General features: G+C 39.4%; 2 protein-coding genes across 2 annotated transcripts; one reads left to right on the top strand and one right to left on the bottom strand.

Annotated features, from left to right (window-relative positions):
• The first annotated feature begins 586 nt into the window (after positions 1-586).
• Positions 587-4,924, top strand: LOC306699821 (uncharacterized protein). Its single transcript, XM_079164585.1, has 6 exons — positions 587-650; positions 895-962; positions 1,250-1,535; positions 1,823-1,977; positions 2,967-3,246; positions 3,963-4,924. Exons 2-6 carry the CDS (start codon positions 899-901, stop codon positions 4,111-4,113), a joined length of 936 nt encoding a protein of 311 aa, XP_079020711.1. The 5' UTR covers positions 587-650; positions 895-898; the 3' UTR covers positions 4,114-4,924.
• An 844-nt stretch (positions 4,925-5,768) lies between these two features.
• On the bottom strand, positions 5,769-12,290 carry LOC306699820 (uncharacterized protein). Its single transcript, XM_079164584.1, has 6 exons — positions 12,236-12,290; positions 11,978-12,045; positions 9,491-9,776; positions 7,562-7,716; positions 6,952-7,234; positions 5,769-6,809 (listed from the first exon to the last, which is right to left on the bottom strand). Exons 2-6 carry the CDS (start codon positions 12,039-12,041, stop codon positions 6,659-6,661), a joined length of 939 nt encoding a protein of 312 aa, XP_079020710.1. The 5' UTR covers positions 12,042-12,045; positions 12,236-12,290; the 3' UTR covers positions 5,769-6,658.
• Between the last annotated feature and the right edge of the window lie 1,271 nt (positions 12,291-13,561).

Raw genomic sequence — 13,561 nt, 5'->3', positions numbered from 1 at the left:
GGATCACTCAAGACTTTTTTCACGAGGCAAACAGAGAAATATAGGTTATTGAGAGAAGGGATGCTTCAGATAAGGCTTTGGTGGAATCCATGCCTACCTTTTCTATTCTGGTCGAATTCAGCCTGGGCACCACAGCAAAAGAGAAAAAGCAGATGGACAAAATTGTACTCACAACCTTAAAAATCATTGATATTGAGCTGCACTTTCCCTCTGACATACATGAGAATAAAACTCAAAAGTTTGGACAGAAAATGTCATCTAAACATGACGCTAGTGTGCAGATTTTCTCCTATTGTTTGCATTCTGCATCAGTATTTAGCTGAGCTCTAGCTGATTTAATATTTACATTTCCTTAATGAAAACCTATAAAGTGTTATTTCTTTTGTTTGTTTTCACTTGTTGATGTGACTTAACGTATTTTATTTTGAATCTATTAATTAAAAAAGTAGCAACAGACAGAAACAAAGGAATCACATTTGCCTTATCTACAAGGACAAAGTCGTCTGTGGTAAATCATCAATGACCAACAGTATGTGCCATGATAAGAGGTGCACATAAATATCCCTGTGTGGTCCACATCCAGTCATATTCACCAACAATACACAAACAGCGGCTCCTCGTCTTCATCTGAGTTTATTTTGCAAGTCAAGGTATGTGGTTGTAGTTGAGTAAAGCTTTTAAATACAAAGTCTGGAGGATCATTTCATTTTTATCTAGTGTGCATTGACAGTTAAGGCTACACATTGCCACCAGTTATTTATCTTATAATAGTTATTTCATTTTTATGCACTTTGGATATCTAATTTCTGGAACAACGACTGTTGTAGGTCTTGAATGATGACAATATTTATTCCTTCAGTGTAATTCATTGACTGTTTTGTTTGTCTCAACCAGAACAATGAAACACAGTTCAGTTCTGCCTTTGCTGCTTCTCCTGGGGACGTGTTCGGCTTACACCTATCGTAAGTAAGATCTGGCTATATTTGTTTTATATTAAAGTCTCACATGAACCAAACCCTGAGTGGTGACGCAACAAGGTTCAGACACAGATTTTTTCAAGGTTACCCTGTAAGTGTGTTCCTGACGTATAACCAGGTGTTTTAGAAATAAATTGAAGAAGAGGCACAGTGCTCTAAATCTTTACTTCAGAAGGGTTGAATGTATTTCTTTTTTAAAAAGGTTAGTGCATTTATATTTAACATTTTTCCATCAAACATATCTATGTGTATTTCATCCGTCTCACTCACAGAGAACGTGGCCTTGCGTGGAAAAGCGACCCAGTCGGACCGTCATGTGGACACATTTGGAGCTGCTTACAATGCTATTGATGGAAATCGTGATTCTAACTACGTGGCTGGATCCTGCAGCCGCACTGTTGAACAGACCAACCCCTGGTGGAGAGTGAACCTGCTGGAGTCCTACATCGTCACCTCCATCATCGTCACCAACAGAGGAGACTGCTGCGAGGACTGGATCAACGGGGCGGAGATTCACGTCGGCAACTCTTTAGTGGACAACGGTGCCGCAAACCCTGTGTAAGTGAACGTAATGACTTCTTAAATACAATTGTTTCTTTTACAATACAAGGAAATTGTTTAGCAGACGTAAGCCACCCAAATCCTGCAACAGCTCATCTTATGATCTATTATCTAGTCGATCACTAAATGATAGCAACACTCATTGAACATGTGGCATGTGCTGTGTGAAATACTGTCTCTACTCTTTCTCCAGCAGGTTAAGTGTATTTCTTACTTTATATTGCTATATACCTGTCAAGCACCCCACCTATAAAACGTATGAATGCTTCCTCTCTCTCTTTTAGGGTTGGTGTGATTCCTCATATCCCAGCAGGCAGGTCTTTGAAAATCACTTTTACCAGACTTGTGGCGGGACGTTATGTGACTGTGGTGCTAAATGGTTCAAAAAGAGTCCTCACACTCTGTGAAGTGGAAGTCTACGGGTACCGTGCCCCAACTGGTGAGAACTGAACATGAGGCTGAAGCCGCACAAGATGTGATTTTCTAAATGATGCCACCGCCTCATTTTCTATACAGCCGAGGTCACACCTTGAACTGCAATTATTTGAATGAAGAAATGAGCAAAATGCATGCACGTCCTGTGACTAAAAGATCTCTACTTTGCAAAGTTGTATCTATTGAAGCTAAATGTTAACTCTAACATAGAGAGACTCCCTTTGAGAAAGAATCAACATCTTAAAAAACATTTATTGCCGATATAAATTGCTAAATCGAAAGAAGACACAGTTTCTCAAAGGGTACTGGGATTCTGGATAGTTTGCAAATGTTTCATACATACAACACAATGTACACATTTACTTCTGCTAAATGCCTTCAAGTTTTGCACCGCTGATTAAATAGTTGTTATTTAATTCCAATCAGGAGAGAAAAGTAATATGATGAAAAGACAAATATTTCATACAAACAGATGATGTGTAATGATAAAGTCTTGACAGAGTCTATGGTGCTTAGACTCTACAGGGAGATTTGTAATCTGCCCTGTGCAGCAGCAATATAACCCACCCCCATGGGGTCCAGAAACTGGCGGTGGTGGCTGTTGAAATGATGAATCTGATGAATCTGATTGATCTGCAAAGACTGGATGGTGATGGGGAGGTGGAGGGGCGTGTGTTGCAGCAACATGAACGTACAAAACGCAGAGAGACAATCATATTTGAAAAGAGACAGCGACAAGTTGATAGAGGACAACAATGCAGGTGTGTCTCTGTGCTTTTGGAAAGAAGAGACCAGGTGATGAGAACAGCTGACACCATGATTGACAACCCCAAACAATGACATCAAGGGAATTATGAGTGAGCATGCGTGAGAGGAGTGAACGGCAGACGCATGCGAAATATACTTCAGGCCTAAGCATGCAAAAGTATATTCTTCCAGACTGAACTTAAGCTAGATCTTTATCTTGTGTTTACAAATGTGTTTTGTTTGCAGGAGAGAACCTGGCACTCCAAGGAAAAGCCACACAGTCGTCACTGCATTCTATAGGCATTGCAAATAACGCCATTGATGGAAATCGTGCCACCCAATGGAGCCAGGCTTCTTGTACTCACACAAACAAAGACTTAAACCCCTGGTGGCGACTGGACCTGGGCAAAACCCATAAAGTGTTTTCTGTCAACATAACCAACTACATATCTCCTACCCTGCAACTTATCGGAGCTGAGATCCGAATTGGAGATTCTTCTGAAAACAATGGCAACAGCAATCCCAGGTAGTTTAATGTCCATCAACTAAAATATAATTAAAAGTTTGCGATTGATGTATATTTGTAATTGGGTTTGTTTGAAACAACACATTCATGCACAATACACCTCCACAGCACATCCATGCATTGCTTTCATTGCTGATACCCATTCCATTGTTTATTTTGTGCCAACTTTAGTTAAATTATGTTTAAGTAAATCTCATGAATGGACTGTTGACGTTGTGGCAAACTGGCCCAGGGAATATGACAAAGACAGAGTCCATGCAAGGTTATCCTTATTAAAACAAACATCATTTATTAAACTGAGGTTAACTCAAATAAACAATGAGATATGGAAATCAGCTAGGTCAACATTGCAAGCAATGCATGAATATGTGGCATGTGTCCAGTGGAGGTGTTGAATCTGCAAAAACCAAGACAATAAAGCATTGTGGATGCCAGATGTAGGAAGGTTAGAGACATAGTGTGCACATGGACCAGCTTTTATATCCTGGAAGGCCCAGCTGAATTAGATAAAGCTGATGATCCTCCCATGTCAGCCAACTGCCTGCTGAGGTTGGCTAGGACAGTGGGAGGAGCGTCACACGTAGCAGTAACTAAAATTGATCTTTTATAAGTAGTACTTTTAAAGCTAAAACATTAAACTGAGACATCCTTCTGAGAGTATAAATTCAGCCGATCACTCAATGAGTTAACAAAGGATGATTTTCTTCCTCTGCTAGGTGTGCTGTGATCTCAAGAATCTCTCCAGGTTTCACTGAAAACTTCCAGTGTAACGGGATGAACGGTCGGTACGTCAACATCGTCATTCCTGGAAGAAGCGAGTACCTGGTCCTGTGTGAGGTGGAGGTGTACGGCTCCAGACTCGATTAGGTACATGATGAATCAACACCTCAGTTCCAACTACCACTCCCAAAGTGTAGAGAAACATCCATACTATCAAACTTAAAATTCTGTTCTAACAACTGAGCGGGAAAAAAGATTTGATCGAAAACGATGTTTCAATGATCGGCAGACATTTTGGCGTTTCATAGTGGGAAAAATAAAGGTGTTACATATAATATTAAAGCTATACTATGCACGAATAAATACTCATAAGTAATCAATAATCAAAGTGATCCCTCTCAATCATCACTTATGACCCATAGGAGTGTGTGGCGGAGTCTGTATCTGCAGAGACTCTGTCCTCTGCCTGTATTTCCTCTTCTTCTTACAAGTGCAGTAACCATGCAAAAGATGCCTGTTCGGAACGGGCCGAAGGATTGGCCTTTACTGTCTCAGATTTCTCGAGAAAAGCTCATAAAAAACAACACTCGACACTGCACTTCTTTAGGTCCTCAGGAACACAACAGCCATGACTGTTGCGTCACACACCGAGTCATGGCTATACTCAGAAACACAGATAAAGCACACTCTGGTTCACAGGAAAAAAACACACCGACCTTACCTGTATAATAACAATAATACAAATATGCATATTTGTATTGCATTTAACCTACAGTGACAATAATGTTGTATATGTAGGCCTACATATGATTTTGTATGAACTTTGTATACTTTTGTATTTGTTTGGATCATGATTTGTTTTTTAAAACTGTCGCAGATTAATTTGACTGAAGTGAAGATTTAAATTTCCAGCAGATGAATATTACGTCACCTTTGATGAAATAAATGAAAGCATAAAAAAAACAGCCTGCCTTAGTTTCTTTTTTCTTTTCATTGTACCTGTATTCATTCCACATTGAACCTTTTGTATGATCTCCGATTGAGCTTCAGATGTGCTGGGAGGTGTATTTTTTACATTTTCAAGAGTACATTAGAAGTAGTGTGTGTGGAGCAACGTGTTGATTTGGTGATATGTAAAACTCCACTTAGAAAGCACACAACATAAGAAGGCTAAGTTTGAACTTTAGGAACCAGATGATGAAGCAGGACTCACTCACTTAGAGGCCTGTCTTGTGTCAATTAGTACAAATAGTGTATATTCCCAAACTCCCAAACAAAGTTACAGTTATTGAAATGACCTCAAAACTATTTTCACACAATGAACCGTGGGTTTTGGGACATTTGGGAATCAAGTGCCCTGCTTTGCACAGTTGGTAATCCAGCTTTGCCCTTCGTTTGAGGAAATTACTGAGTCTTTAAAAAAAAAGAGAATCCAACGATAATTTAATTAAGATTTACATCTTTAATAGCAACCTAACCTTTGGGCCTGAGTGTCACAGACTGGACTGATTTGCCTCATGAAGAAACGAGTCTGGTGATCTTTATTTTTATGATCCACTTCAGAGAAGAAGAGACGGTGTAAACCTGCTCTCCCTCCCAGACTTGGATGGACGGACAAACTCTCTGCAGCCAGGAAGAGTCTGATATCAGCTGACATACAAGAGACTCGTTCTCTCTCTTATGTGCAAAATTTAAATCTGTCACAGCTGAACAAGCACCCAGCACGGAAAAACTAAGAGAGCAGGATAGTGTCGCCACAGGATGGCGCCCTCTTGACTCTCACACAGACACATACAGTCCAGTACATGTTAACGTGCTTTTATTCTTGCAATGTGTGAAGTAAATAAGAAGAGCAATATGTTGTACAGATATTTTCAGGTTACATTATGACATTAGTTGAATCGGTACATGCACTTTTGTTATGTGTCCTCCTTTTATAGGCTCCGATTTGTTTTGAAAAATGTGTAAAATTAGAGAATATATTTATTTTGCTGATACGCTGACAGGTGGATCACATATAACACAACTTTCTGGTGTGATATAACGTGTGCGCGTTGCATTCTCAGGAATGTAACATTGAAGTGTGAAACCACAAGAGAAGGAGCGATAAGGTCCATTATAATATGCGATAATAAAACTAGAGAAGCGTTGAAAATGCGTTTGATTTCTGTACACACCGATGATGATTGACATGAACGAATATGAAAACTGATTGACCATTAATGTATTAGCTGAATTAGCATGGTTAGAGATGTCTGCCTTCTCTCTAATATACTAGAACTAGATGGCACCCGGCTTGTGGTGCTCAAGTCCCAAAAAGTACATCTGAAAAACTCAACAGCACTGTCTGTTTCCGGATACGGTTGGCGGGTGTAGTTTGGTAGAAAGAAAATTGTTCCTAAACTAAACTGCTAACAACAAGGTCTGAGGATTATCTTGACTAACCGATCATGATTTCTAGAAAGAGACATCGCTGTCTAGTTTTTTAAATATATATTTTTGGCGCTTTGAGCACCACAAGCCGAGTGCCATCTAGTTCCGTTATATTCAAGTGAAAGGCAGACATCTCTACGGCCCATACGTCCAAAACTCTGTGGTGAACTGTCCCTTTAAGCTATGATTGTACCATGAGACTCAGATAAACATCACCAATGTAAAATGTCATTGTTATACATTATGAGCCTCCTCAGACCTAATCCAGTCTGGAGCCGTACACCTCCACCTCACACAAGGTCAGGTACTCGTTTCTTCCAGGAATGACGATGTTAATGTAGCGACCGTCCATCCCGTTACACTGGAAGTCTTTTGTGAAACCTCCAGGGATGCTTGAGATCACAGCACACCTAGTGGCAGAAGAAATAACTTTAACTCACCGAATGATCATTTTCATACTCAAATTAATTAATTTGATAAAAATAAGTCACTGCTATGTCAAATATGCATTAATCCCACATTTTTAGTCATATTTAGGATTGTAAACTATACCTGGGATTGTTGTTGCCATTGTTTTCAAGCGAATCTCCAATTAGGATCTCAGCTCCATTAAGTCGTTGTGGCAAAGAATCTATAACGTTGGTTATGTTGACAGAAAACACTTTATGAGTTTTGCCCAGGTCCAGTCGCCACCAGGGGTTAAGGTCGGCCTTTGTGTGAGTACAAGAAGCCTGGTTCCAGTAGTATGCACGATTCCCATCTATAGCGTTATTTGCAACGCCTGTGGAATGCAGTGACGACTGTGTGGCTTTTCCTTGGAGTGCCAGGTTCTCTCCTGCATAAAAGGACACATTTAAAAACATCAGCCCTGATGGACAGTTTAACGTGATGCTTTCTGCAGAACAAAGTTGCCCCAATCTGTAAATGGTTTGAAACTGATGTTCACAACTATTTGCACATTGTTGCCATTTTCAAATCTTAACTGTTCAGAAAATGTATCTGCTTACGTTTTAACAGTTTTAAAGATGTTAATTCATTTTAAAAATAAACCAGCTGCCTGGTGATTCTTGCTATGTTTTAGATAGGTAGAGATAAATAAATGAGGCGGCATCGCTTAGAAAATCACATCTTGTGTGGCTTCAGCCTCATGTTCAGTTCTCACCAGTTGGGGCACGGTACCCGTAGACTTCCACTTCACAGAGTGTGAGGACTCTGTTTGAACCAGGTAGCACCACAGTCACATAACGTCCCGCCACAAGTCTGGTAAAAGTGATTTTCAAAGACCTGCCTAATGGGATATGAGGAATCACACCAACCCTAAAAGAGAGAGAGGAAGCATTCATACGTTTTATAGGTGGGGTGCTTGACAGGTATACAGCAATATAAAGTAAGAAATAATACCAACACTTAACCTGCTGGAGAAAGAGTAGAGACAGTATTTCACACAGCACATGCCACATATCCTATGAGTGTTGCTATCATTTAGTGATCGACTAGATAATAGATCATAAGATGAGCTGTTGCAGGATCTGGTTGGCTTACGTCTGCTAAACAATTTCCTTGGCGAAACCCTGTATTTATTCCTTCAGCATAGAGGACTATCAAGTCCGTAGAAAGCAGGGTGATGGCGTGGTTGATAGTTGCTGCTCCTATTGTTCTATGCTGTTTTTTATTGCTTTGTCTTCATTTTTAAGATACTATGTTTCATTCGTCATATTTAATTCTATCATATCTTAAGGAGCTTATAGTATCATATTACCCCACTAGAGAGCTGCGCTCCCTGAATGCAGGGTTACTGTTGTGGTTCATATGTTCTCAAAAAGTAGGATGGGAGTCAGAACCTTCAGTTATCAAGTTCATGTTTTTGTGGAACCAGTTTCCAATTTCAGTCCAGGGGGCCGACACACTCATTACATTCAAGAGCAGGCTTAAGACTTTCCTCTTTGATAACGCTTATCGTTAGGGCTGGCTCAGGTTTATAGTTAGGGCTGGCTCAGGTTTATAGTTAGGGCTGGCACAGGTTTATAGTTAGGGCTGGCTCAGATTTATAGTTAGGGCTGGCTCAGGTTTATAGTTAGGGCTGGCACAGGTTTATAGTTAGGGCTGGCTCATGTTTATAGTTAGGGCTGGCACAGGTTTATAGTTAGGGCTGGCTCAGGTTTATAGTTAGGGCTGGCTCAGGTTTATAGTTAGGGCTGGCTCAGGTTTATAATTAGGGCTGGCACAGGTTTATAGTTAGGGCTGGCTCAGGTTTATAATTAGGGCTGGCTCAGGTTTATAGTTAGGGCTGGCTCATGTTTATAGTTAGGGCTGGCACAGGTTTATAGTTAGGGCTGGCTCAGGTTTATAGTTAGGGCTGGCTCAGGTTTATAGTTAGGGCTGGCTCAGGTTTATAATTAGGGCTGGCACAGGTTTATAGTTAGGGCTGGCTCAGGTTTATAATTAGGGCTGGCTCAGGTTTATAGTCAGCGGAGTCTTTGTGCTTTCTCACCCTGCAGGTTTCCACAGATCGTGGTTACACCTGGATCGTAGTTGTTCCTCCTGCCATGGCCCTGCTGATGCCAACTGCTACTATTATCATTATTATTAGTCACATTTCTATTGCTATGACTGATACCATCAATGCTGTTATTATCATTAATACTGTGTTATATCCACTGCTGCTGTTATTAGTAGTCATCATTTTTCCATCATTATTCTGCTTACAACTCTGATTATATGAATGATTTATGTCATACGCATTGATTGTATTGTAAATCTATTATGTTGTTCATTCTGTACACATGACCTCTATTGCACTTCTGTCCATCTTGGGAGAGGGATCCCTCCTCTGTTGCTCTCCCTAAGGTTTCTTCCTTTTTTTCTACCTGTTGAAGGATTTCTTTGGGGACCTGTACCGATGTGAGGGTCCTGGGACAGAGGATGTCGTATGTTGTACAGATTGTAAAGCCCTCTGAGGCAAATGTGTGATTTTTGATTTTGGGCCATACAAAATGAATTGAATTGAATTCCTGCTGTTTTTGCATGACCTGTAAGGACAGGAATGACAATAAATTCAAACTTTACTTGAAACTTCAATACGTTCACTCACACTGGGTTTGCGGCACCGTTGCTCTCTAAAGAGTTGCCGATGTGAATCTTTGCCCCGTTGAGCCTTGTCTCGCAGCAGTCTCCTCTGTTGGTGACGATGATGGAGGTGACGATGTAGGACTCCAGCAGGTCCACTCTCCACCAGGGGTTGGTCTGTTGGTCAGTGTGGGTGCATGATCCCGAACCGTAAGAATTTTCACGGTTTCCATCAATAGCATTGTAAGCAGCTCCAAGCGCGTCCCCCCAACGGTCTGACTGGGTCGCCTTTCCACGCAAGGCCACGTTCTCTGGGAATGAGACGGTTGAAAAACACAAAAGAGATATAAAGGAAGATCGTTTGTGAATTGTTAAGCATAAATCTGTGTCTAACAGCTTATTACTCCATGGTTTAGTGTGATATAGACCATGTGTTTCAACATTATATGTATATATATATATATGAAACTGATCAAACCTGCAATAACCTTTTTTTTGGCCACTTGAGAGCAGCAGAAACCAGTTGTGAACACAACATATAACATATCACCACCGTTTAAATTGATCTGGCAAACTTGTTAGCAAATTGTTGCTTGGTGGCGGACACACACATTAAACTTATCTACGTACATTACATCTAGTACAGACTGAATGTCGTACAAAAGAAGCAAAAATATGAAGGCAAATCACTGTCAAAATCCGAGAGCGCAAATGAGACCCATGGGCGTGCGAAAATCAAACAGCCGCGCACGTATTTTACTTTGACGAGCGCTTTTATATCACTCCGCGAGCAAAATTCACTCTCGCGTGAGTAAAAGTCGCTTGAGAAGCTTAAACCTGTTCGCTCGCGAAACTTTATTCTGCTCGCTCTCAAGTCTTTTTTCTGCTCGCTCGCGAGTCGTTTTTCTTTTTGACAGTAAGTGGGCGGACCCAGTCTCCCTTGTATCTCTACATCTAATTGGCCACAATGCTCCTCTTTGGATAAACCGGATATCACTGACACAGACGCCAGGTCTGTTAGAGGTGGTTATCAATCCGCCACTAAACACTACTCCACTACATTGCCACTACATTTGCTTTTAATTCACTCCATCATTCTATTACAGACAATGTGTGTTTGATAGTCAAACTGTGACAAACCGCTCAAAGACACTCTTTGATCTTAATTAATTAAAACATGATGCGATCATATTTAATCATACTGTTGTGTTTACAGAAGAGATATAATGTAGTTGTATATAATATGAGCAACAATTTGGACCTGCTCAAAGATCTGGAGCCAAGATTAGGGACCACTGTTTGTATATTAACTGTTAAATCACTGACAAGTAATTAGTGGATGAAAAAGTATTCAGATCCTCACTGCAGTAAACGTACTAATACCATACTGATGAAACAATAATCCATTATGAGCAAAATACATGCATTCAAAACCTTACTCAAGTATGTTATTATCAGCAAAATGTACTTTAAGTGCAGAAAGTAAAAGTACCCGTGCAGTAAAATGTACATTATTTGACCCTGACCCGTAGCGCAATCTGAAAATCTCCCCCTGACGTCTGTGTCAGTGATATCCGGTTTATCCAAAGACGAGCATTGTAACCAATCAGATGTAGAGATACAATGGAGACTGGGTCCGCCCACTTACTGTCAAAAAGAAAATCTACTCGCGAGCGAGCAGAAAAATATGGAAGCCCATTCCTGCCAGCAAAATAAAATAAAAAAATCCACCCGAAAAAAATAAAATAAAATAAAATCCACCCAAAAAAAATTATATATATATCCACCCCGAAAACAAACAAAAAAGATTAATTTTTTTTTTTTGCATGTCGTATTTGTTCCGGAAAAAAGTAAAAAACAAAAAAAAATGTTTTTGTTTTTGTTTTTTTTGCCGGAAAAAATACGACATGCAATTCTACACAACGTAACTATTACTGGTGACTTTTGTAACTGTTAGATGTTATATATCATAAGTATTAATATGTAGAATTGCATGTCGTTTTCATGGAAAAACATCATAATCTTTTTTTTTACTTTTTTCCAGCTACAAAAAAAAACAAAAAAAAAACCCATTATCTTTTTTTTTTCTTTCTGGGTGGATATATATATTATTTATTTTTTGGGTGGATATTTTATTTTTTTATTTTCTTTTGGGTAGATTCTTTATCTTTATTTGCTGGAGGGAATGGGCTTCCATAGGAAAAAGACTCGAGAGCGAGCAGAATAAAGTTTCGCGAGCGAACAGTGTTTGCTCACGTGAGAGTGAATTTTGCTCACGTGAGAGTGAATTTTGCTCGCGCGAGACGGATTTTTGCTCGCGGAGTGATATAAAAGCGCTCGTCAAAGTAAAATACGAGCGCGCATGGATCTCATTTGTGCTCTCGGATTTTGACAGTGATTTGCCTTCATACAAATAGAAAGAATATAATAATCAGCAAAACACATTTTTGAGTGAAGAGAGACTTCAATGTTTATAACAGAGATATCACAAATATAGCCTGATCATACTTACGATAGGTGTAAGCTGAGCACGTCCCCAGGAGGAGCAGCAAAGGCAGAACTGAACTGTGTTTCATTGTTCTGGTTGAGACATGCAAGAGAGTCAATAACAGAATTAAACTGAAGGAATAAACATATTCTTTAATACTGTTTGAAATTTACAACAATCTTTGTTCCAGATGTTCGATATACAAAGTGCACACAAATGAATGAACTGTTATAAGAAGAATAACTTTGTTTTTAAAAGCATCGTAATTCAACTTTAACATACCTTGACTTGCAAAATTGACTCAGAAGAAGACGAGGAGCCGCTGTTTATGTTTTGTTGGTGAATATGACTTGATGTGGACCACACAGGGATATTTATGTGCACCTCTTATCATGGCCCATGCTGTTGTTCATTGATGATTTACCACAGACGACTTTGTTCTTGTCCTTGTAAGGCTCATTTCGGCTATCAGGCAGATCAGAGATCCGGAGCTTTTAACGATATTAAAGTGTGATTTAAATAAACTTGAGCTAAAAACCCGCATTACAGTAAATACTATTCCAGCACCAAGAGGTTAAAGGGTTTTAAAGAATAAGGCGGGGGAAATGTCAAATCTCCTTTTTAGTCCAGGCGATATGTGAAATTGATCTTCGCTTTTTCTTTAAAGCATGGACCTTGGTACACTTGTACAGTTTGGGGCACTAACTGTTCTCATGTCACAGTTTGATGTTTGCCTTCTCTCGAATATAAAGGGAATATATGGCACTCGGATTGTGCTGCTCAAATAGTCAGAAAATCCAATGAAAAGACCAAAATCATACAATCCTACTATTAAGTATTGTCTTTGTCATCAAAGCTTAATATACTTTATTTCTCTGTGCCTTAGTCTTCCAAAAATTATTAAAAAGCCACATTGTTGCACTGATTAACAAGTTCCTTCATTATCATGAACACAAACACTGTAGTTTAGTTAGAAAAGCACATCATCAACTGAAAGGATGGGGTACTTAAAACGACATTTTGACAAAATCTGGTTACAGGCTACATTAAAAAATTAGTTAAATGTTGATTGCAACAATCCAAACATGCACTTTATTCATGCGTCTTCCTTTTATAGGCAACCTTTTGTTTAAGAAAGTGTGTCACGCGTAATTGCTGTTTACTGTAAATTTCCGAATAAATCTGGTTCTACTTCCTCTTCAGATAAACACAGATAAAACAGTAAAATTAGAGCACATTCATGTTTGTAATTCACCGCAAGGTGGATGATATGAGACTCAACTTCCTGGTTTGATTAGATAACGTTTGTACTTTGCATTATCAGGGATGTAATACTGATGCTGTAAAGGCAAGCAACCAATGAAATGTGAAACCACATGAAGACAAAGGAGGGGAGAATAGGTCCATAATAGTTGTCCAGAAATCCAATGAAAAGACAAAAAATGAATGATGAATTGATCCTAATAAGTATTGTCTTTGTAACCGATATATCTTATTCCTCTGTACAATAGAGCTCCATCGTCCAAAAACTATTGAAAACACATCAATGAGCCACACTGTTGCACTGACTGACATTACCATGAACACAAACACTTCGCTTTTGAAAAG

This window comes from Pholis gunnellus (assembly GCF_910591455.1).
Source record: "Pholis gunnellus genome assembly, chromosome: 8".
Classification (NCBI taxonomy): domain Eukaryota; kingdom Metazoa; phylum Chordata; class Actinopteri; order Perciformes; family Pholidae; genus Pholis; species Pholis gunnellus.
The sequence above is the reverse complement of the archived record's forward strand: the minus strand, read 5'-3'. Positions and strand labels throughout refer to the sequence as shown.

Bases quoted from the DNA above. Each gene is read 5' to 3' on its own strand.
- LOC306699820 (XM_079164584.1), bottom strand. From the start codon at position 12,041: ATGAAACACAGTTCAGTTCTGCCTTTGCTGCTCCTCCTGGGGACGTGC. The intron at 7,717-9,490 runs GTGAGTGAACGT...TCTCTCTTTTAG, and splicing joins AACGGTGCCGCAAACCCAGT to GGTTGGTGTGATTCCTCATA. The intron at 7,235-7,561 runs GTGAGAACTGAA...CCTTTTATGCAG, and splicing joins CGGGTACCGTGCCCCAACTG to GAGAGAACCTGGCACTCCAA.
- LOC306699821 (XM_079164585.1), top strand. From the start codon at position 899: ATGAAACACAGTTCAGTTCTGCCTTTGCTGCTTCTCCTGGGGACGTGT. The intron at 963-1,249 runs GTAAGTAAGATC...TCTCACTCACAG, and splicing joins GTGTTCGGCTTACACCTATC to AGAACGTGGCCTTGCGTGGA. The intron at 1,978-2,966 runs GTGAGAACTGAA...TTTTGTTTGCAG, and splicing joins CGGGTACCGTGCCCCAACTG to GAGAGAACCTGGCACTCCAA.